At 50.7% G+C, this 21,876-nt stretch overlaps 1 protein-coding gene across 3 annotated transcripts in view; it reads right to left on the bottom strand.

The window, feature by feature from the left end:
* The window catches only part of SLC1A2 (solute carrier family 1 member 2), a 127,544-nt gene that overhangs the window by 2,301 nt on the left and 103,367 nt on the right, over positions 1–21,876 (bottom strand). For all 3 annotated transcript variants that reach the window (XM_054161409.1, XM_054161411.1, XM_054161410.1), the window contains exons 9-10: positions 19,850–19,984; positions 7,010–7,241 (exon numbers count right to left, since the gene is read on the bottom strand). In XM_054161409.1, the coding sequence (XP_054017384.1) occupies positions 7,010–7,241; positions 19,850–19,984 (367 nt within the window). The remainder of the gene's footprint in view (positions 1–7,009; positions 7,242–19,849; positions 19,985–21,876) is intronic.

Genomic DNA, 21,876 nt, shown 5'->3' with positions numbered 1-21,876 from the left:
GAGAAGTCACGAGCGTGCATGGGAGGTGGTGGCAGCGGCAGGAGTTCCCTGCACCATGGCTCATGGTTCACGGTTCGCAAGGCTCCCCCCTCCTGAGGTTGCTGCCTGGTTAGTTCACTGCCTAGAAAGCATCAGCACTAGAAAAGAAGTCCCACACTTCTTAGCCTTTGCTGGAGAGTTGTTTTAATATCATACAACAGTCCAAGGCCAGAAGGGACCTCCAAAGCTCATCCAGTCCAACCTCCCTACAGCCAGCAGGGACATCCCCAGCTAGATCAGGCTGCCCAGGGCCTCGTCCAGCCTCACCTTGAATATCTGCAGGGAAGGAGCCTCAACCACCTCCCTGGGCAGCCTGTGCCAGTGTTCCACCACCCTCATAATGAAGAACTTCTTCCTGATATCTAATCTAAATCTGCCCTTCTCTAGTTTGAAATAACTTCTGCTTTTCCTCCTCTCTATCTCCTACAGATTTCTGTGGATTATCTCAAAACCAGATTGTTATTATTATTATCATTATCATTATTGTCGTTATTATTATCATTGTTGTTATCATTATTGTTGTTCTCATTATTATTGTTATTAATTTCATGGAGGAAGTCAGTGGAATTCCTTAGCAAACCAGGACACCTGATGCAAGGACAAGAGCAATGTGCAAGGCCAGAATGATCATCAAGGTGTATCTCTACAAATTCACCTACAATTACAGCACCTGCAAAGAAATGGAGGAGAAGAGATGCTGGGAAGGCGTTGTTCAGGACACTGCTGCCTTTTAACAAAGCAGTGGAAGGTTTTGACTGTAAGCCAGCTGACCAATTCACAGCAGGGCTCCCTTCATCTCACCCAAAGCACAGCAAAGCATCACTCTCGCACAGGAAGATTCGTGCTGGAGTTCTTAGCTTTTGAGCACGGTAGAAGGCCTCCAGTGATCTACCAGCTCACAGGGAACACTGGCCAGGACACTGCAGCCCACGGGGCACTGCAATTACCCCGTGCTTCAAGGGAGATTGGCACAGCCAAAGCACTTCCAAGCGTTTCAGAAGGCAAAACGTCAGTTTCGCTTCCCCAGCGTGATCTTTGTCAAGGTGAGAGGCCCTGCCACTGAATGCCGAGTGGAGGGCCTGGCCTTCCCTAACTTACCTGGTGAGTTAACATCCTCAGCTTCACAAGAAAACTTAAAGAGACAGAGCTGGAGTTCCACATGCAGGAGGAAGTGGGTGCATGGGAAGCAGTGGAAAGATGACAACATGCAGCGATTTTTTTGACAGGGAGTCAAAGCTTTTTTTCTTAGCTCATTGAAAGGAGGAGACATGCAAACACAGGAACCAACAGCTTATTCAGACATGAAGGTCACAGAGTCGTGTGAAACATGGCCATAAAGAAAGGAATTCCAAGCCCGTGGTGCGATGCCAACCGCTCTCCCCCCGCAGAAAGGGCAAACTGCTGCTTACCAGCAGCCACCGACCATGCAAGAGGACGGAGAGCAGCATTGCACAGGGGAGCGTGCTACAGACAGGACACAGAAAGGACGTGCTAGTAGAGCGGCTCTTCCAGACCCTGAGCAGAGTTGCAGTGAGCTCTTCAACCCACCAGTGCACTGGACAGGATGAAGAGATGGCTCCTCAGATTTGACAGCTGGCTCTTGCTGAAGCCCCAAATCCTACCCTGCCGCTTTTGCTACTCCAGCACTTGGGAGCTGCAGACTGCTTTGACAGGCTCCAAACATTTTAGAATCACAGAATCAATAAGGTTGGAAAAGACCTCAGAGATCATCAAGTCCAACCTATCACCTGACTAACTAAACCATGGATCCAAGTGCTACATCCAATCCCTTTTTGAACACCTCCAGGGATGGGGACTCCACCACCTCCCTGGGCAGCACATCCCAAGGGCCAATCTCTCTTGCTGGGAAGAACTTTCTCCTCCCCTCCAGCCTAAACCTCCCCTGGCACAGCTTGAGACTGTGTCCTCTTGTTTTGGTGCTGGCTGCCTGGAAGAAGAGACCAACCCCCACCTGGCTCCAACCTCCCTTCAGGTAGCTGTAGAGAGCAAGAAGGTCTCCCCTGAGCCTCCTCTTCTGCAGGCTAAGCAACCCCAGCTCCCTCAGCCTCTCCTCACAGGGCTGTGCTTGAGACCTCTCCCAGCCTCGCTGCCCTCGTTGCAGATGCCAGTGCTGGCAGCTTATAAAGCAGATGAAAACATTCATCCATCCTTTTTGGCAGCTTGCAGGCAGACACGGGCTGACCTGCTCACTCAGCCCTGTGCTCAGCCCACCAAAGCCTGGCTCTTTCCATGAGTTTAAAAGTGGAACCCTGAGACCACAAGCAGAGCAAAACCTAAAACAATGAAAAAAGGACGAAGGCTTTTAGCTCCCAGATTGCAATTCAAACATGTGCTCAGGACACGAATCCATGGGTTTGAGGCAAGCTAATGCCTGGACAGGCAAAACAACAAACATGGAGGGAAACTGAAGGAGAAAGAAAGTGCAGCAAGTGTCCCATCAGCTGGCCGCTGCTTTCTAGCTTGGCTGGGATCGCTGTGCAAGTCTGACAGGCTGGAGGGAGATCAAACAACCGCTGCTCAGTCCCACAACCCTGATTCAGACTGATCCATGGGAGCTGAGCTGGTCTTAAAAGCATTAAAATGAGCACAGCCTATTGCACTGGGTGGGGGAGGGGGGGGGGAGTGGGGAGAAAAAGATAACAGAAGCTCTCCAAAAGAAGCCAACCAAAAGGGTTGGGTTGGTGTGAGGGGCAGGGGGGGGTGTGGTGTGTATGCTTGTTTTTACTGACCAAAAACTTCTACCCATCACACCTTTCCTTTCAAGGAATTTCTTTCTCTAACTTTGTGCTTTGGGGTTTTTTTATTGGGCCCTAACCTTCTTTTTTTTGATGACAACTTAGCTTTGTTCAAGCATGGATTCTCTTGACAGCTGGGGTTTTTTTTTTGGTGCTTGTTAACCCTTTTTGTTGCTTCTTTAACTTTTCTGATGTCAAAAGAGTGGCTCAGGAGAGGGCTGAGCCATAGCAGGGTGGGTTTCATTAAAAAACCAAACCAAACCAACTAAAACACAAGATTGGGTTTAATTTAAAACAAAAACAAAAAAACAAAAACCCACCCCAAGACTGGGTTTAATTTAAACCAAACCAAACCAAACCAAGCTTGGGTTTCATTTAAAGCAAAATAAAACAGAAAACCAGGATTGGGTTTAATTTAAAGCAAAACAAAACAGAAAACCAGGATTGGGTTTAATTTAAAGCAAAACAAAACAGAAAACCAGGATTGGGTTTAATTTAAAGCAAAACAAAACAGAAAACCAGGATTGGGTGTAATTTAAAGCAAAACAAAACATAACAAAAACCCAAGACTGGGTTTAAAACTGAACACCAAGATTGGGTTTAATTTAAAGCACACCAAAACAAAAAGCTAGGATTGGGTTTAATTTAAAACAAACCAAAACATAACCAAAAAAACTAAGACTGGGTTTAAAACAAAACAAAACCAAACACCAAGATTGGGTTTAATTTAAAGCAAAACAAAACTAAAAACCAGGATTGGGTTTCATTTAAAAGCAAAACAAAAAACCCCCCCAAGATTAGGTTTCATTTAAAACAAAACAAAAACCCAGGACTGGGTTTAATTTAAACCAAACCAAACCAAAACATAACAAAACCCCCAGACTGGGTTTAAAACAAAACAAAACACCAAGACTGGGTTTAATTTAAAGCAAAACAAAAAAATCAGGATTGGGTTTAATTTAAAACAAAACAAAACATAACAAAAAACTAAGACTGGGTTTAAAACAAAACAAAACAAAACAAAACCCCAAGACTGGGTTTAATTTAAAGCAAAACAAAACCAAACCCCAAGACTGGGTTTAAAACGAAGCAAATCAGCAAGATTTGGTTTAATTTAAAGCAAAACAAACCCCCCAAGATTAGGTTTAATTTAAAACAAAACAAAAACCCAGGATTGGGTTTAATTTAAAATAAAACAAACCAAAACATAACAAAACCCCCAGACTGGGTTTAAAACAAAACAAAACACCAAGACTGGGTTTAATTTAAAGCAAAACAAAAACCCAGGATTGGGTTTAATTTAAAACAAAACAAAACATAACAAAAAACTAAGACTGGGTTTAAAACAAAACAAAACAAAACAAAACAAAACCCCAAGACTGGGTTTAAAACAAAAGAAAACACCAAGACTGGGTTTAATTTAAAGCAAAACAAAGCAAAAACCTAGGATTGGGTTTAATTTAAAGCAAAACTAAACAAAAACCCAAGACTGGGTTTAAAACAAATCAAATCAGCAAGATTTGGTTTAATTTAAAGCAAAACAAAACCCCCAAGATTAGGTTTGATTTAAAACAAACCAAACCAAAAACCAGGATTGGGTTTAATTTAAAACAAAACTAAACATAACAAAACCTCAAGACTGGGTTTAAAACAAAACAAAAACCTAGGATTGGGTTTAATTTAAAACAAAACAAAACATAACAAAAAACTAAGAGTGGGTTTAAAACAAAACAAAACAAAACAAAACAAAACCAAACACCAAGATTGGGTTTAATGTAAAGCAAAACAAAACCCCCCAAGATTAGGTTTAATTTAAAACAAAACAAATACCCAGGATTGGGTTTAATTTAAACCAAACCAAACCAAACCAAACCAAAACCAAACCCCAAGACTGGGTTTAGAAGAAAACCAAACCCTAAGACTGGGTTTAATTTAAAACAAAACAAAATTAAAACCTAGGATTGGGTTTAATTTGAAACAAACCAAAACATAACAAAAAACTAAGACTGGGTTTAAAACAAAACAAAACAAAACACCAAGATTGGGTTTAATTTAAAGCAAAACAAAGCAAAAACCTAGGATTGGGTTTAATTTAAAGCAAAACTAAACAAAAACCCAAGACTGGGTTTAAAACAAATCAAATCAAATCAGCAAGATTTGGTTTAATTTAAAGCAAAACAAAACCCCCAAGATTAGGTTTAATTTAAAACAAACCAAACCAAAAACCAGGATTGGGTTTAATTTAAAACAAAACTAAACATAACAAAACCTCAAGACTGGGTTTAAAACAAAACCAAACCCCAAGACTGGGTTTAATTTAAAACAAAACAAAAACTAAAAACCAGGATTGGGTTTAATTTAAAACAAAGCAAAAAACCAGGACTGGGTTTAACTCAAAACAAACCAAAACAACCCCCCAAGATTTGGTTTAATTAAGAAAGAAACCCCCAAACCACTTGCCCCACCTTTTATTAACCACTTGGGAATAAAAGGAGGCTAAGGTGAAAGTTTTTTCCCCCCCTTTCCAGGATTCAGCACTCCTTTTCCCCCTGGAGTTTCAGGTTTGGCAGGATAGGATCTGGATGTTAAGCATCAGGGGAAATAAATAAGTATTACATTGTGAGGACATTTCCAGCCAGGCTGGAGATGGAGAGAGGTGGAAAGGAGAGGTGAGGACTTGTGTGGTGGGCTGCTGCTGGCACTGCTGCCTTTCACAGTTAGGGACTGGCTCAGCTGTGGCAAGTGGAAGGATTGGCTTGGCTAGAAGACTGAGGCAGGCTCTCTGCCAAAGCCAGCGCACAGGATCGGACCAGAGCACTCACACCTTCTCCAAGCAGACTAGGAAATGACCAGCTCCAGCTTGTTTCACTCTCTTTCTCCTCCTTCTCAAACATCCTCCTCTCTTGATTTTAAAGTACCCTGTCCCAGGTCACACCTGTCCTTGATGGGAACTGAAAAGAACCCAGCCCCCAGGTGGAGAAAAGAAACCTGATCCAGGTGGGCAGAGAGAGGGACTTGGTTTTCCACTGGGCTCCTGGTTTTTCTCAGGGGACCCTTGGGTCAGAGGTCTATTCCACTCCCCATTCCTGTCCAGAAAGCATATTCAAAGGGGACTATTTTCTTCAATCACTCTTTCCCCCCTTGCCTCACCTGCTTGACAGAAGGATCCCTGCTGCTCCTGCTCCTTGAGCTACCTTGTGGCTTGCCCCTATGCTGCACCTGCAGTTCCCGAAGAGCTGAATCCATGTGCATCAAGGGAGCCCCATGCCAGCTGGGCCTGGTTTGATGCGTTTTTCTCTTCACCCTTTTCCTTCTACCTTTGTCTCTTTCCCTGTATGCATATATTCTGTTACAAATGACCTTTTAACTTCCAAACCCATTCCAGGCCGTTTCTTCCGCTGGTTTCACCTCTCCTGTCTCCTGCCTACTTTGCTTTTACCCTCCCAGGAAAAAGTAAAATCAAAGGGGAGAGGGAATCTTAATCTGTTTGTTCTGGGGCTTTGGGACTGTGGGGGAAAAGCTTCAAACCATCGCAGTGGGGGGCTGAAGAAACTCGAACCCAGGCTAACCTCCCCCCAGCTGCCGCCCGGTGGGGTTCCTCGAGCTCACTTCGCTCTGATCAAGCCCTCGGGGTAACAATTAACAGTCCATGTTAGTCACAGCAAAGGTTAGAGAGAGAGAGAAGGGGACGTCTGTGCCTTAAAGGAGGCGGGGAGGAGGACGGGAGCAAAGCAGAAGCATGCTGTATGAGTGCAGGAGCATTCAGGCGGGCTAAAGTGCATTCAACACGTCCATCTCCGAGCAGCGCGTCACGGAAGGCGGTCAGCAGCTGACGCCACCTGCGGCTGCCCCGCGGCTATCCTTCCTCTGGGCCGGCAAGCCGCTTCTCTGTTGCCATGGGGAATTAAGCAATCGTCCACAGAAGGTGATGCCACGTTCTCTGAGTCTTGGCATATTCCACAAGAGGCTGCATCTCGCCTTTTGGACATGTAAACAATGTGCACGGGGCTGGTTTGGGCTTTCTCCCCCCCTCAAAGGGCAAAGCGTTACGAAGAGCGCAAGCCACCACCTCACCGGAGACGTCTGGGATTCATGGACCTTGTTGTCAACATGGTTATTTGCAGAAGGATTTGAACAACACATGCAGGTTAAGAGAGAAGGTAAAGCATGCAGTGCTATATACAGGTCTCAATATCCATAAATGTGAACGGTACCTTGCACTCATCTACTATGACTGAGTTGTGAGCTGCAAAAACGCACTGGTTTGAGTTGTTTTCCCTATGGTTTTTCATGTCGTCGTAGAGGGACTGAGTCTTGGTCATTTCGATGTCTTCGTGCCCTTTGTGATGGGAATCGATGCTGTCCAGCTCTGCCTTGGAGAGGTGGTAGACAATGCCGGCGCCAAAGGAGTCCCCCACCACGTTGACCGACGTCCGCATCCGGTCCCTGCCAAACAAGCGGAGGGCAGAGGCTGAATCATACAATCACCAAGGTTGCAAAAAAGACCTCAGCGATCATCCAGTCCAAACTGTCACCCAACGCCTCCTGGCAACAAAACCATGGCTCCAAGGGCCACATCCAATCCCCTCTTGAACACCTCCAGGGATGGGGACTCCACCACCTCCCTGGGCAGCACATCCCAATGGCTAACAACTCTCTGTGAAGAACTTTCTCCTCACCTCCAGCCTGAACTTCCCCTGGCACAGCTTGAGACTGTGTCCTCTTGTTCTGGTGCTGCTTGCCTGGGAGAAGAGACCAACCTCTGCCTGGCCACAACCACCTTTCAGGTAGTTGTAAAGAGCAATGAGGTCACCCCTGAGCCTCCTCTTCTCCAGGCAAAGCAACCCCAGCTCCCTCAGCCTCTCCTCCCAGGGCTGTGCTCAAGGCCTCTCCCCAGCCTTGTTGCCCTTCTCTGGACACCTTCAAGTCTCTCAATGTCCTTCCTAAACTGAGGGGCCCAGAACTGGACACAGGACTCCAGGTGTGGCCTAACCAGTGCTGAGCACAGGGCACAATGACCTCCCTGCTCCTGACGGCCACACTGTTCCTAATACAGGCCAGGATGCCCTTGGCCCTCTTGGCCACCTGGGCACACTGCTGGCTCATGTTCAGGCAGCTGTCAATCAGCACCCCCAGCTCCCTCTCTGGCAGCTCTCAGCCACTCTGACCCCAGCCTGTAGCTCTGCCTGGGGTTGCTGTGGCCAAAGTGCAGCCCCTGGCACTTGGACTTGTTGAATGCCATCCTGTTGGCCTCTGCCCATCTGTCCAGTCAGTCAAGGCCTCTCCCCAGCCTTGTTGCCCTTCTCTGGACACCTTCAAGTCTCTCAATGTCCTTCTTGCATTGAGGAGCCCAGTGGCAAGTGCTGGCGCTTCAGAGGCCTGCAGGGGGAAAGGCAGCAAACCCCACGCAGGACTGTGGTGGTTTTGTGTAGGCCAGCAGCAGCCTTGAGGTGAGCAGAGGTACCCAGGAACACAAAGAATGAGAAGGTCACTTTCACACAGGTCCAACACAGGCTGGGCTGTAGGTGTTGTCCTCCGTGTGCCTTCTTGCCACGTGATGTGGATGGTCCTGGGGCAAGGGTGCTGAAGGATGGGAGAGGGAGGAAAAGCAGAGCCCCGGGAGCCCTGCAGGTGCCACACAAAGTGAGTGCAGAAACCTGAGTGAGTGCAGACACCTGAGTGAGTGCAGACAGCTGGAGCCATCTTTCAGGACAGAGAGATGGCAGCTTTCAAGAGGAACTGAAAAGCTTCCTTCGCCGGGGGACTTGTTCAGACAGGCAGGACGTGCGAGCTCCCATGGCCCAGCTGCTCCTCCTCCCAGATTTTGGCAATGAGCTGGAGCTCTAGACACAGCCAAACTGCAGAGCAGTGCACGAACAACAGCTCCCCAGGGCCTGCCTCTGGAGCTTTTCTATGTCAGGGTGCCAGGCTCACATCACTGCCTTTTGTTCAACGTGGATTTATCTCCGCGCTGAGCCTCATGCAGCCAGAGAAAAGGGGCTTGGATCTGCTGAAGCGTTCTCAGTGGTGGGCCAGAGTAACAAATGGCCTCTCCCTTTGCTCTCAGTGAGTACCCCACAGGGCAGGGAAAATGCCTGAAACATCTCCATAAGGCTGAGGCCATCAAAAGCTCCTCTCTTGGCACCATCCTTACAGATGGTCATCTGTCAGCATGGCAGTGTGCCCACCCACGCTGCTGCGTGCCAGTGGTTGGCATATGTGCCAACCAAATATAGGTCATGGCCTACAAAATGATGAGCTGGGACAGCATTTCAGGAACAAGTGCCCCTGCCTGGCAGAGGCTGCCCAAAGAGGCTCACATGCTTCGGGACAAAGAACTGTGGCTGTTGGGTACTTCATGGGAAAGAACAACCATGGAGCAGGGGAGGCTGGGGACTGACCTGCTGGAGAGCAGTGAAGGGGAAAAGGACCTGGGGGTCCTGGTGGATGACCTTGAACCAGCAATGTGTTCTGGTGGCCAAGAAGGCCAATGCCATTCTGGGCTGCATTAGAAGGGCTGTGGTGAGTAGGTCGAGAGAAGTTCTCCTCCCCCTCTCCTCTGCCCTGCTCAGGCTGCATCTGGAGCATTGTGTCCAGTTCTGGGCCCCTCAGTTCAGGAAGGACCTCAGGGAACTGCTTGAGAGAGTCCAGCTCAGAGCCACAAAAGTGATGAAGGGAGTGGAACATCTTCCCTACGAGGAGAGCCTGAGGGAGCTGAGGGCTCTGGAGCTTGCAGAGGAGCAGCCTGAGGGTGAGCTCCTTGCTGGTGCTAAAGCTGTGCAGGGTGAGTGCCCAGAGGCTGGAGCCAGGCTCTGCTGGGGGATGCCCAATGCCAGCACAAGGGGCAGTGGTGGAAGCTGAGGCAGAGGAAGTGCCATGGGAACAGGAGGAAATTCTTTTTTCCCCTGTAAGAGGGAGAGAACACTGGAGCAGGCTGCCCAGGGGGGTTGTGGAGTCTCCCTCTCTGGAGGTATTCAAACCCCACCTAGATGTGTTCCTGTGTGACCTGCTCTGGCAGGGGGGTTGGACTGGATGATCTCTGGAGGTCCCTTTCAGCCCCTAACATTCTGTGATTCCTGCACACCAGCTGCCTGGACAGACACACCACTTTCATCTGTGTGCAGTGAACTTATGCTTGTGGCTTGTCCCTGATCTCAGAAGTCTGCCCCAAAGCTGCCCCAGATTCTGCAGCACGGTCCTGCAGGGCACTGCAGGCCGGGCTCCTGCGGCCTCTCTCCCTACAGGGAGGCTTCTCTGAACATCCCGACACCATTGCCCAGGTAATTTGCCTCTTCACAACCAAACTCATGAGAAGACTTCATAAAACCTTCTAGCTGGGGGCTGTAAGTCAAAGCTACTGCAGCAACTGAGCCTAGCTCTGCCAAGCAGGTCAGAGAAGCGACCAGGCTGCTGAATCCTCCAGGTTCAGCGCTGTGGACAATTCCAAGCGTGTGGGGATCTCATCTCCCCTGCCAGTGATTCACCTGAAAACACCCTTGCTAGCACTTCTGGCCCCAGAGCTGTGTGGTATCTTTTCCTGTAGAAGACTGAGTGAAAAGACCAAAAACCAACCAACAACCAAACCCTAACTATAGAAAGAGCAAAGTGCTAAATGTGGATGGCACAAGTCTCGTCCCGGCCGTCACACTTTGGAGGCCTTCTGAACACCTTTGGAATGGAATGGAATGGAATAAACCAGGTTGGGAAAGACCTTTGAGATCATCCAGTCCAACCTATCACCCAACACCATCTGAGCAACTCAACCATGGCTCCAAGTGCCACATCCAGGCTCTTCCTAAACACCTCCAGGGATGGGGACTCCACCACCTCCCTGGGCAGTGGACAATCTCTCCTCATGGGAAGAACTTTCTCCTCACCTCCAGCCTAAACCTCCCCTGGCACAGCTTTGGCTCTGAAGATCTTTCACTCTGCCTTTCCCAGCTGTGGAACTGGTTCAAGTTTCTCCTTGCACAAAATCCCAGCATGGTGGGGTTGGAAGGGACCTTGGGGATCATCCAGTCCACCCCTCCTGCTAAAGCAGGGTCACCTTGATCAGCTTGCCCAGGGGCACAATGTCCAGGTGGGTTTTGAAAGTCTCCACAGGAGGAGGATCCACAACCTCTGTGGGCAGCCTGCTCCAGGGCTCCAGCAACCTCACAGCACAACAAAGAAGTTTTTCCTTAAGTTGAAGGGAAACCTCCTGGGTTCCAGTTTGTGCCTGGTGCCCCTTGTCCTGTCACTGGGCACCAGCTGTGAGAATCTGGCCTCATCCTCTTGCCCCCCCTCCCCTCTTTAGCTCTTGCTGAGCACTGCTCAGATCCCCTCTCAGGCTGCTCTTCTCCAGGCTCAACAGCCCCAGGGCTCTCAGCCTTCTGCATTATGCTTCCATATTTAGAGCTTAATACAGAATACAGAATTAACCAGGATGGAAAAGACCTTTGAGATCATCAAGTCCAACCTATCACCCAACACCTGATCAACTGAACCATGGCACCAAGGGCCTCAGCCAGGCTCTTCATGACAACCTCCAGTGATGGTGACTCCACCACCTCCCTGGGCAGCACTTTCCAATGGCCAATCTCTCTCTGTCTGGGAAGAATTTCTTCCTAACATCCAGCCTAAACCTCCCCTGGCACAGCTTGAGACTGTGTCCTCTTGTTCTGGTGCTGGCTGCCTGGGAGAAGAGACCAACCCCCACCTGGCTACAACCTCCCTGCAGGGGAGAGAGCAAGAAGGTCTCCCCTGAGCCTCCTCTTCTGCAGGCTAAGCAACCCCAGCTCCCTCAGCCTCTCCTCACAGGGCTGTGCTCCAGACCCCTCCCCAGCTTTGTTGCCCTTCTCTGGACACCTTCCAGCAGCTCAACCTCTTTCCTAACCTGAGGAGCCCAGAACTGGACACAGGACTCAAGGTGTGGCCTAACCAGTGCTGAGCACAGGACACAATGACCTCCCTGCTCCTGCTGGCCACACTGTTCCTGATGCAGGCCAGGATGCCATTGGCCTTCTTGGCCACCTGGGCACACTGCTGGCTCATGTTCAGCCTACTGTCAACCACTGCCCCCAGGTCCCTCTCTGCCTGGCTGCTCTCAGCCACTCTGCCCCCAGCCTGTAGCTCTGCCTGGGGCTGCTGTGGCCAATGTGCAGCCCCTGGCACTTGGATGTGTTCAATCTCCTGCCCTTGGCCTCTGCCTATCTGACCTGCCTCAGCTGAAGCATTTTGGGTTTTGTGTTTTTCATACAGCTCTCATTCCATGCCCCTGAAGAGAGAGAGTTAAACCTGGTGCAGAACAGGAAAATATCATTTCCTGAGTGTAGTTGTCAATTAAGATCATCAAATCTACAGGACCTGGCAACACAGCTCCACAAAAAGCTGCTCCCCCTGCTTTATTTCATTGCATCAAAGTGGTGTTAAATTGTGAGAGGATTCACTGATGCCAGAGGATGGATTTGGAGCTGTTCAGCCTGGAGAAGAGAAGGCTCCAGGGAGACCTTAGAGCAGCATTTCAAGTTCTGAAGGGGGTCTGCAAGAAAGCTGGGAGGGAACAGTTTAAAAAGGCCTTGCAGTGATAGGACAAGGGGCAACAGTTTGAAACCAGAGCAGGACATCAGGATTGGACACCAGGAACAAGTTCTTTACAGTGAGGGTGGTGAAACACTGCAACAGGCTGCCCAGAGAGGTGCCATCCCTGCAGACAGTCAAGGTGGAACTTGATAGGGCCCTGAGTAACCTATCTAGTTAAAGATGTCCCTGCAGGGAGGGTTGGAAAAGATGACCTTTGAGAGTCACAGAACTACAGAACACTAGAGGTTGGAAGGTTGGAATGCCACCTTTGCTCTTGGTCAGTGCCTGTGAGTGTCCTAACTCTGGTTTCACAACTTCCCATTCTGATGCAGGAGAGATGCACACAAGGAACACAGCAAGAGAGAAGCTGGAGTGGAAGCTGCTGCCTTGGAAAGGGAAGGACAGCACCTCAGGAAGGACACCTTCTGCTCTTTGACTTTGAACATGCAAGGCAAAACTAAGCTCCCCAGAAGTACAGGTACACCCCAACCTCCAAGCACTGAGGGGCACAGAGCCTGTACTGCTGTGCAGCTGGAATCACAGCACCACAGAACATTAGAGGTTGCAAGGGACCTCCAGAGATCACCCAGTCCAAGCCCCCTGCCAGAGCAGCAGCACCCAGGGCAGGCTGCACAGGAAGGCATCCAGGTGGGGTTGGAAAGGCTCCAGAGCAGGAGGCTCCACAACCTCTCTGTGCAGCCTGCTCCAGGGCTCTGCCACTCTCACTGCAAAGAAGTTTCTCCTCATGCTGAGCTGAAACCTTCTCTGTTCAAGTTTGTGTCCATTGTTTCCTGGCTTATTACTGTGCTCACCCAAAGGAGCTTGGCCCCCTCCACTTGCCCCCCAGCCCTCAGCTATTGATAGACATTGATCAGATCCCTCTCAGCCTTCTCCTCTCCAGACCAAACAGCCCCAGGGCTCTCAGTCTCTCTTCCCAGGGGAGATGCCCAAGTCCCCTAGGCATCCTCATGGCTGGAATCTCTCTTCACTGGAGAGAAAAGCTTTTCTCTCCAGAGACCCTTCTGTGATTCTGAGCAGAGGATGGAGGGATGCCAGAACAACAAGATGGAGAGAAAGCATAACTGAAGCACAACTCACACTGTGAAAGGGTCATTTGAGGAGATGCTCCACCCCATAGGCAGGGAGCAGTGGCCAGGCTGCTGCAGAATGTGCTGTGCTGGGGGACCAAAGGAACCAGCTCCTCACAGCAGAAAGAACATGAGACTGGGCTGCCAGCTACCAGCAGCCAAGTGCCACTGACTTCTTTTGGGCCCAAGAGCCCCCAGAGAAGAGCACAGAAGCTGCACTTGCTCATCCCAGCTCTGCTGGAGCAACATGAACAAAATGGAGGCAGGAAAGCTGCACTGCAGGCAGTGCCTTGCCCCAGCACAGCTACTTCTGCACTGTCCATAACAGCTGCTGAGAGCAATGAGGGCACTGACAGCCAAGTGCTCACTCAAACCCCAGCTCAGGAGCTGCTAGGAATGGGCTTTGGAATGACTGGGAAGTGATTCACAGATCCATAGAATCACAGAATGGGTTGGGAGGGGCTTTAAAGCTCATCCAGCTCCAACCCCCTGCCCTGGGCAGGGACACCTCCCACCAGCCCAGGCTGCTCAGGGCCTCATCCAGCCTGGCCTTGAACATCTCCAGGCAGGAGGCAGCCACAGCCTCCCTGGGCAACCTGTGCCAGTGTCTCCCCACCCTCACTGGAAAGAATTTCTTCCTACTCTCCCGTCTCAGTCTCTCCTCTCCCAGCTCAAAGCCATTGTCCCTCAGCCTGTCACTCCCAGCCCTTGTCCAAAGTCCCTCCCCAGCTCTCCTGGAGCCCCTTCAGGTACTGGAAGGCTGCTCTGAGGTCTCCCTGGAGCCTTCTCTTCTCCAGGCTGAACAGCCCCAACTCCCTTAGCCTGTCCCCATTGGGGATGTTCTCCAGCTCTCTGATCATCTTGGTGGCCTCCTCTGGACCTGCTCCAGCAGTTCCATGCCCCAGAACAGCAGTGCCAGCAGCTGGGGTGTCAGCAGAGCAGAGGGGCTGCTCTGCTCCCTGTGCTGCTGCTCTCCCTGCTCTGGATGCAGCCCCAGCACACAGCTGCCTGCTGGGCTGCCAGGGACCACTGCTGGCTCCTGGGGAGTCTGTCACCAGCTGACACTCCCAAGACAGTTCCTGATAAGGGTTAATGCCTCATTTCCTCAAACTATCATAAATCAGAAGAACTGAAAGCTTATCAACAGGGATAGAAACAGAAATGCCAAGAAGAGAAATGGGAAGAAGTGAGTAAGACCCTTGTCCACAATGTCACAGTTAGCATGCAAAAAAAGTGCTCCTTAACACCTTGAAAATCCACTGCAGCCACCTCACCCCCCTTCAGAAAGCAGATGGAAACCTTAGCACACCTGCTAAGTCACAGCCCAGGTGACATCTTTACCTCACCCTACCTCTCTATTACCTGAGGAAAGAGCTCCTGTGTTCTGTAGCTTGCTGGGAGGCCTCCCTGCTAACACCCAGCCATCAGCTGGGCACCCACTGTTCTGAGCTTAGCTCTGAGGCAAAGAGCAGAGCCACAACTCAGGCAATCTGCTTTCCTGAGCTGCTGAACACAGGCCTAAACACCAGAGAAGCCTCCTCAGCCCAGTCCCTCTAGTTCCTCTGCTCCTCACTGCAAATTGGAGGCTGCTGTGCTATGGTAGTTGCTAAGCTTGTCAGTCTGACTTCTGGATAGCAGCCAGCTTGTGGCTGGAGCAAAAGGAGCTGGTTTTGTTCCAGCTGTTGGCATATCTCCCATTGCTGTCCTAGGAAATGTCACTGCTGGGCTGTGCTGTGCTCAAACTGAGTTGTGAAATCTTGGGAAAACTTGCCTGGGGAAAGAGCTCCCAAAGTGTGTGGGGTAGGTGTGGGAGGGGGACAGGTTGAGCAACCCAGTCTGGAGCTGCTGGAGAAATGGATGGATGCAGAACCCCTGTGGCTCTGTTTGGAGTGCCAAGCTTAATGAGACGTTTCACACCACGGGCACGGCAGGCAGCGCTGGCTTTGGCAGGACCACGGCTCCAGGGGCCTGAAGTGCTGTCAAGATCAGTTGATATCCTCACATTTGCTTTCATCAGAAATACTGAGAGACTCCTCAAGCAAGAAGCCCTCACTGCCTGCAATTGAAATGTTACACAGGGGCCATCCCAATTATTTCGAGGTGGCTGGCTGCTTTTTTCTCAGTGGCTGTAGTAAAGTGGCTGGAGCTGGGTCCTAAGCACATGATTCACTTTCTCTCCTACAGCCCTGCCAGGAAACCCTACTGCAGCACCACTTGGTGACCTAAGGAAAGAGGAGAAGACAATGTTTGCAAGTGTCAAAACCAAAAGGGAATCTTCTGATGACCTTTCCTTTCAGATTTCTGTAGGCCTGGCTGGGTGCCCAAAGGCTTGCTCAGAAGTTGGCCTGGGTGCCCTGCCCTCACATCAGCGACGTCAGCAGCACTCTTCTCCCTGTCTCAGTTGATCATCACAACACAGCCACAACACAGCCACCAGGGGATGGAAAATACAGCTCATTAGCTGTTGAGCACGTGTTAATGAGCACCACACCTCCACCAACCAGCTTGGTAGTAGCTTCACAGCACTGCTGGCACGACACAGAGCCTCTCATCTCCCTTGTGTCTCTTTGCCCTTTCCCCTCTACCTCTCACTTCCAAATCACGCTGCGATTGCACTGCTGCTTGTGAGGCCAGAAGGACCCCAAAGAGATGCTTGTGCTGCAAGGTTCCCTGCCTGGCTCCACAGTGCAGATGCTCCTGTGTCCTGACCAAGGTTGGACAAAACAACTGAAGGAGGTTCAGGCTCCACAGTGCAGATGCTCCTGTGGCCTAAGCAGGGTTGGACAAACCAACTGAAGGAGGTTCCCTGCCTGGCTCCATGGTGCAGATGCTCCTGTGTCCTAAGCAGGGTTGCATAAACCAACTGAAGGAGGTTCTCTGCTGGCTCCACAGTGCAGATGCTCCTGTGTCCTAAGCAGGGTTGGACAAACCAACTGAAGGAGGTTCAGGCTCCACAGTGCAGCTGCTCCTGTGTCCTAAGCAGGGTTGGACAAACCAACAGTGCAGATGCTCCTGTGTCCTAAGCAGGGTTGGATAAACCAACTGAAGGAGGTTCAGGCTCCACAGTGCAGATGCTCCTGTGGCCTAAGCAGGGTTGCATAAACCAACTGAAGGAGGTTCTCTGCTGGCTCCACAGTGCAGATGCTCCTGTGTCCTAAGCAGGGTTGGACAAACCAACTGAAGGAGGTTCAGGCTCCACAGTGCAGCTGCTCCTGTGTCCTAAGCAGGGTTGGACAAACCAACAGTGCAGATGCTCCTGTGTCCTAAGCAGGGTTGGACAAACCAACAGTGCAGATGCTCCTGTGTCCTAAGCAGGGTTGGATAAACCAACTGAAGGAGGTTCAGGCTCCACAGTGCAGATGCTCCTGTGGCCTAAGCAGGGTTGCATAAACCAACTGAAGGAGGTTCCCTGCCTGGCTCCACAGTGCAGATGCTCCTGTGTCCTGAGCAGGGTTGGACAAACCAACAGTGCAGATGCTCCTGTGTCCTAAGCAGGGCTGGATAAACCAACTGAAGGAGGTTCAGGCTCCACAGTGCAGATGCTCCTGTGGCCTAAGCAGGGTTGGATAAACCAACTGAAGGAGGTTCCCTGCCTGGCTCCACAGTGCAGATGCTCCTGTGTCCTAAGCAGGGCTGCATAAACCAACTGAAGGAGGTTCCCTGCCTGGCTCCACAGTGCAGATGCTCCTGTGTCCTGAGCAGGGCTGCATAAACCAACTGAAGGAGGTTCCCTGCCTGGCTCCACAGTGCAGATGCTCCTGTGTCCTAAGCAGGGTTGGATAAACCAACTGAAGGAGGTTCCCTGCCTGGCTCCACAGTGCAGATGCTCCTGTGTCCTAAGCAAGGTTGGACAAACCAACTGAAGGAGGTTCAGGCTCCACAGTGCAGATGCTCCTGTGTCCTAAGCAGGGCTGGATAAACCAACTGAAGGAGGTTCCCTGCCTGGCTCCACAGTGCAGATGCTCCTGTGTCCTAAGCAGGGCTGCATAAACCAACTGAAGGAGGTTCCCTGCCTGGCTCCACAGTGCAGATGCTCCTGTGTCCTAAGCAGGGTTGGACAAACCAACTGAAGCTGGGCCTGAAATGCAACACCTACTAGCAGATGAGCCTGCTGGTTGAGCTTACAGCTCTGAGGTTTGCTAGGATGGGCAAAGCCTCTCAGTCCCCAGGGGTATTTTTAGGTGACATTTCCCTCTAAAACCAAACAAACCACAGGCTCCTTTTACACATCCTCCTCCCAGCTACCTCCTTGCCTTATGCTGAGAGCCAGTAAAAAACATCTTTAAAGTGAGCACACACCTCCCTTCTGCTCTCCTCCCAGCTGCAGATTCCTCTGCTGCTTTCCTGTTTTCAACCATGACCTCATAAATACAATAAGCCCACAGCCCAGCACATTTTTCCCTGTGCTAGCTGTACCCTGCCTGCTGAACCCTGCCTCATTTCCCCACCCTGAGTCATGATAGCATGACACTCAGTTATATATAAAACATGGAAGTCATCTTTTCCCTTTGCCTTCCCAAGCTGTAAATTCCCTTTTTTTCACTTTCCCAGAAGCTGGAGCTCTCTGCTGTCCCTCACAGCTCTCTGTGGCAAGAGAGGTTACAGAACATAGGAGCAGATCCCAACACAGAGGTCAGAGGACTGACCAAGTTCCTGCATTCTTCTCAACAAGCCAAAAGCCAAAGACATATAATTATGTTGCTGTTTTATCTTCACAGTCTCAGCCCTGCTGTTCCTTCTTGTGTAATGCCAGCAGTGCACCTGGGGCTGAAAGGTATCACAAGCAAGCAGCTGAGGCTGCTAGTGTTGGAAGAGATGCAGGAAGAATACAGAGGGGCACTTCTATGCTCCCTCCTAGGCACCACACAAACAGAGGTCTTTCCTCAGTGAAAAAAGGGGTGAGAGGGCTGTGGGCCAGGACATTCAGACAGTGGTTTAGGTTGGAAGGAACCTAGAAGACCATCCAGTTCCAACCCCCCTGGCATGGGCAGGGACACTTTCCACTAAACCAGGCTGCTCAAGGCCTCATCCAGCCTGGCTTTGAACATCTCCAGGGAGGTGACCTCCCTGGACCACTAGAAGATACTGTGCTGCAGCAGGACAGCCTGGAGAAGAGGAGGCTTCAGAGAGGCCTAATAGCAGCCTGCCAGTACCTGAAGGGGGAGAATAGAATAGACTGGAATGGAATGGAATGGAATGGAATGGAATGGAATGGAATGGAATGGAATGGAATAGAGAAGGATGGAGAGAGGCTGTTTGCAAAGGCCTGCAGAGACAGGACCAGGGACAATGGCTCCAAACTAGAGAAGGGCAGATTCAGATTGGGTATTAGGAACAAGTTCTTCACCATGAGGGTGGTGGAACACTGGAACAGGTTGCCCAGGGAGGTGGTTGAGGCTCCTTCCCTCAAGGTGAGGCTCAACAAGGCCCTGGGCAGCCTGATCTAGTTGGGGAAGTCCCTGGTGACTGCAGGGAGGTTGGACTGGATGAGCTTTGGAGCTCCCTCTGGCCTGGACCATTCTATGATTCTATGCTTATGAAAGCCTCTGGAGTCCAGTACAAGTTAGAGGACCACTGAGCCCTGTCCTTGCAAATGCAAATCAGTCTTTCCAGCTGGAGGAATCTGTCAGTAAAATCAAACCAGAGAATGACCTTCCCTCTGCCTTCCCTCTGCCTGTTTGGTTTATATCCTGCTCTGGAACAGTTTCTTTCTTAAAAGTATTTTGCTTTCTTATGTTCAAAAGGAAAGAGACCTTCTTCACTGCAGGAATCAAGCATTGGATGTCCAAAAATGCTCAAATCACCCTGAGACCTGATGATGACTTCCTGGTGGAGCCTCCATTTTTAGCATTGGCCCTTAATTTGAGATCAGTTCTAGAAGAAACAGAAACAGGAAAGGATGAGGAAAGTCCTCTTGTGGTATGCCTGTGGTGGAGAGGCATCCTTGGGGAGAAGACAATATATGAGCCTGAGTTCAGTAGCTCCTGAACAACTTGTGCAAGCTGAGAAGATGGTTTCAGTGCTGCCTGCTCCACCAAACAGCCCATTTCCTCAGATAGGAAGGACAGGGACCTGATGGAGCAGGTCCAGAGGAGAGCCACGAAAATGATCAGGGCCTTGGAGTAGCTCTGCTGCAAGGACAGGCTGAGGGAGCTGGGGGTGTGCAGCCTGGAGAAGAGGAGGCTCCAGGGAGACCTCCAGTACCTACAGGGGGCCTACAGGAAGCTCCTGAACAACTTGTGCAAGCTGAGAAGATGGTTTCAGTGGTGCCTGCCCCATCCAACAGCCCATTTCCTCCTCTGCAGAAGAAAGTCTTAATGCTCTGAAAGATCAGCACCTGAAAAGCATCACAGACAAGCAGCCCTCCTCCTCCTGCACCCAGCAGTGGAGGCAAGCACAACTTACAAAAGCCAGTCAACAGCAACAAGCAAACTGATGTCCTGGGTAGGGAGACCCACTGCAGTGAGGATCAGCAGCATGGTGACCAGGCCAGCACTGGGGATGCTGGCAGCTCCAACGCTGGCCAGGGTGGCAGTCAAGCTGCAAAAGAACACCAAGAGTCAGCTGGGGGGGCAGGGAGAGGAACACACATTTTCATACAATCACACAATCAACAAGGTTGGAAAAGACCTCAGAGGTCATCAAGTCCAACCTGTAACCCAGCACCTCATGACTAACTAAACCATGGCTCCAAGTGCCACATCCAAGCCCCTCTTGAACACCTCCAGGGATGGGGACTCCACCACCTCCCTGGGCAGCACATCCCAAGGGCCAATCTCTCTTGCTGGGAAGGACTTTCTCCTCACCTCCAGCCTAAACCTCCCCTGGCACAGCTTGAGACTGTGTCCTCTTGTTCTGGTGCTGCTTGCTTGGGAGAAGAGACCAACTCTCACCTGGCTACAACCTCCCTTCAGGGAGTTGCAGAGAGCAATGAGGTCTCCCCTGAGCCTCCTCTTCTCCAGGCTAAGCAACCCCAGCTCCCTCAGCCTCTCCTCACAGGGCTGTGCTCCAGACCCCTCCCCAGCCTCCTTGCCCAGGCACCAGCACCAGAACAGGAGGACACAGTCTCAAGCTGGTCCTCATGCAGGTCTAGCACCTGCCTCCATGAGAAACAGCCCTGAACCTTTCTACAACCCTTGGCTTAACTATTCCAGGCCTTGGAGCAGGCAGTAAAGAAATGGAAAGTGTGGAATTAGTAGAGCTGGGAAAGAACCACAGCACATGACACATCCCAGTGCAGGAGCTCCTCTGGTGTTAAAAGGGTTTCATGAAAGGAAGGTGAGTGAGTGAAAGCTCCAGGAAGGCAAACTTGGCAGCCTTCCTTTGTGGTTTTAGCCATTCAAAAGGTTAGGCCTGGTCTCTCCATCAGGTTTTCCATTGCAAACTAACTTTAGCTGCAGCAGTCCCAACTTGGCCACTGTTGTTGGGGGTTTTTTTTTGGTAAGTCACTCTACCTAACAGGGCTTAAAACTCCATCACAGTAAACAGCCTTCAACCAACCTCACTCCATTTCCAGTGGGTGCTTTTCTTTTGTCTCTCCAGGTGGTGAGCTGAGTGCCAGATATGGCAAACTGGTATAAAAGAGCAGAGCTAATATCTGCTGGCTCAGAGATCAGCCTGCCTGGGGTACCTAGGACAGCCAATCTCACCCTCAGGCTGGGTTATTCTCGTTCCACTTTTGCTGGCTGCTCACCAGAGTCAGGCAGCCAGAAGTACCTGGATGCACTTTTCAGGTATGCTTTTTCCTTCCAGTGTGTGTGAAGAGAGACATTCCAGAACACCAGTGCCCCAGGGCCAGGGCTGGCAGCACTCCTCTGCAGCAGAACAGGCACTGCAGTGGACAGGGAATGCTGTGCTTCACCTTGCACTGCCAACTGCAAAGCTGTCTGCAGTGCCAGCAGCCCACCCTGAGGCTGCAAACATCAGAAAACACAGCCCCAGAGAAGCCCTGTGGGGGTGTGTGTGACATTCCTTGGCATGCCAGCATTAGAGACCCCTGGATTTCACAGGACTCACAGCCCCAGCTCCCCAGAAGACAGAATACAGAATGAGAGAATCAACCACATTGGAAAAGACCTTTGAGATCACTGACTCCAAGCTACCACCCAACACCATCTGATCAACCATCTGGCACCAAGGGCCTCAGCCAGGCTCTTCCTAAACACCTCCAGGGATGGAGACTCCACCACCTCCCCAGGCAGCACATCCCAAGGGCCAATCTCTCTGGCTGGCAAGAACTTTCTCCTCACCTCCAGCCTAAACCTCCCCTGGCACAGCTTGAGACTGTGTCCTCTTGTTCTGGTGCTGCTTACCTGGGAGAAGAGACCAACCCCCACCTGGCTACAACCTCCCTTCAGGGAGTTGGAGAGAGCAAGAAGGTATCACAGTATCACTAAGGTTGGAAGAGACCTCGAGGATCATCTAGTCCAACC

The sequence above is a fragment of the Dryobates pubescens genome, chromosome 5, assembly GCF_014839835.1.
Source record: "Dryobates pubescens isolate bDryPub1 chromosome 5, bDryPub1.pri, whole genome shotgun sequence".
Classification (NCBI taxonomy): Eukaryota; Metazoa; Chordata; class Aves; order Piciformes; family Picidae; genus Dryobates; species Dryobates pubescens.
This window is presented reverse-complemented; position numbering and strand designations above follow the sequence as displayed.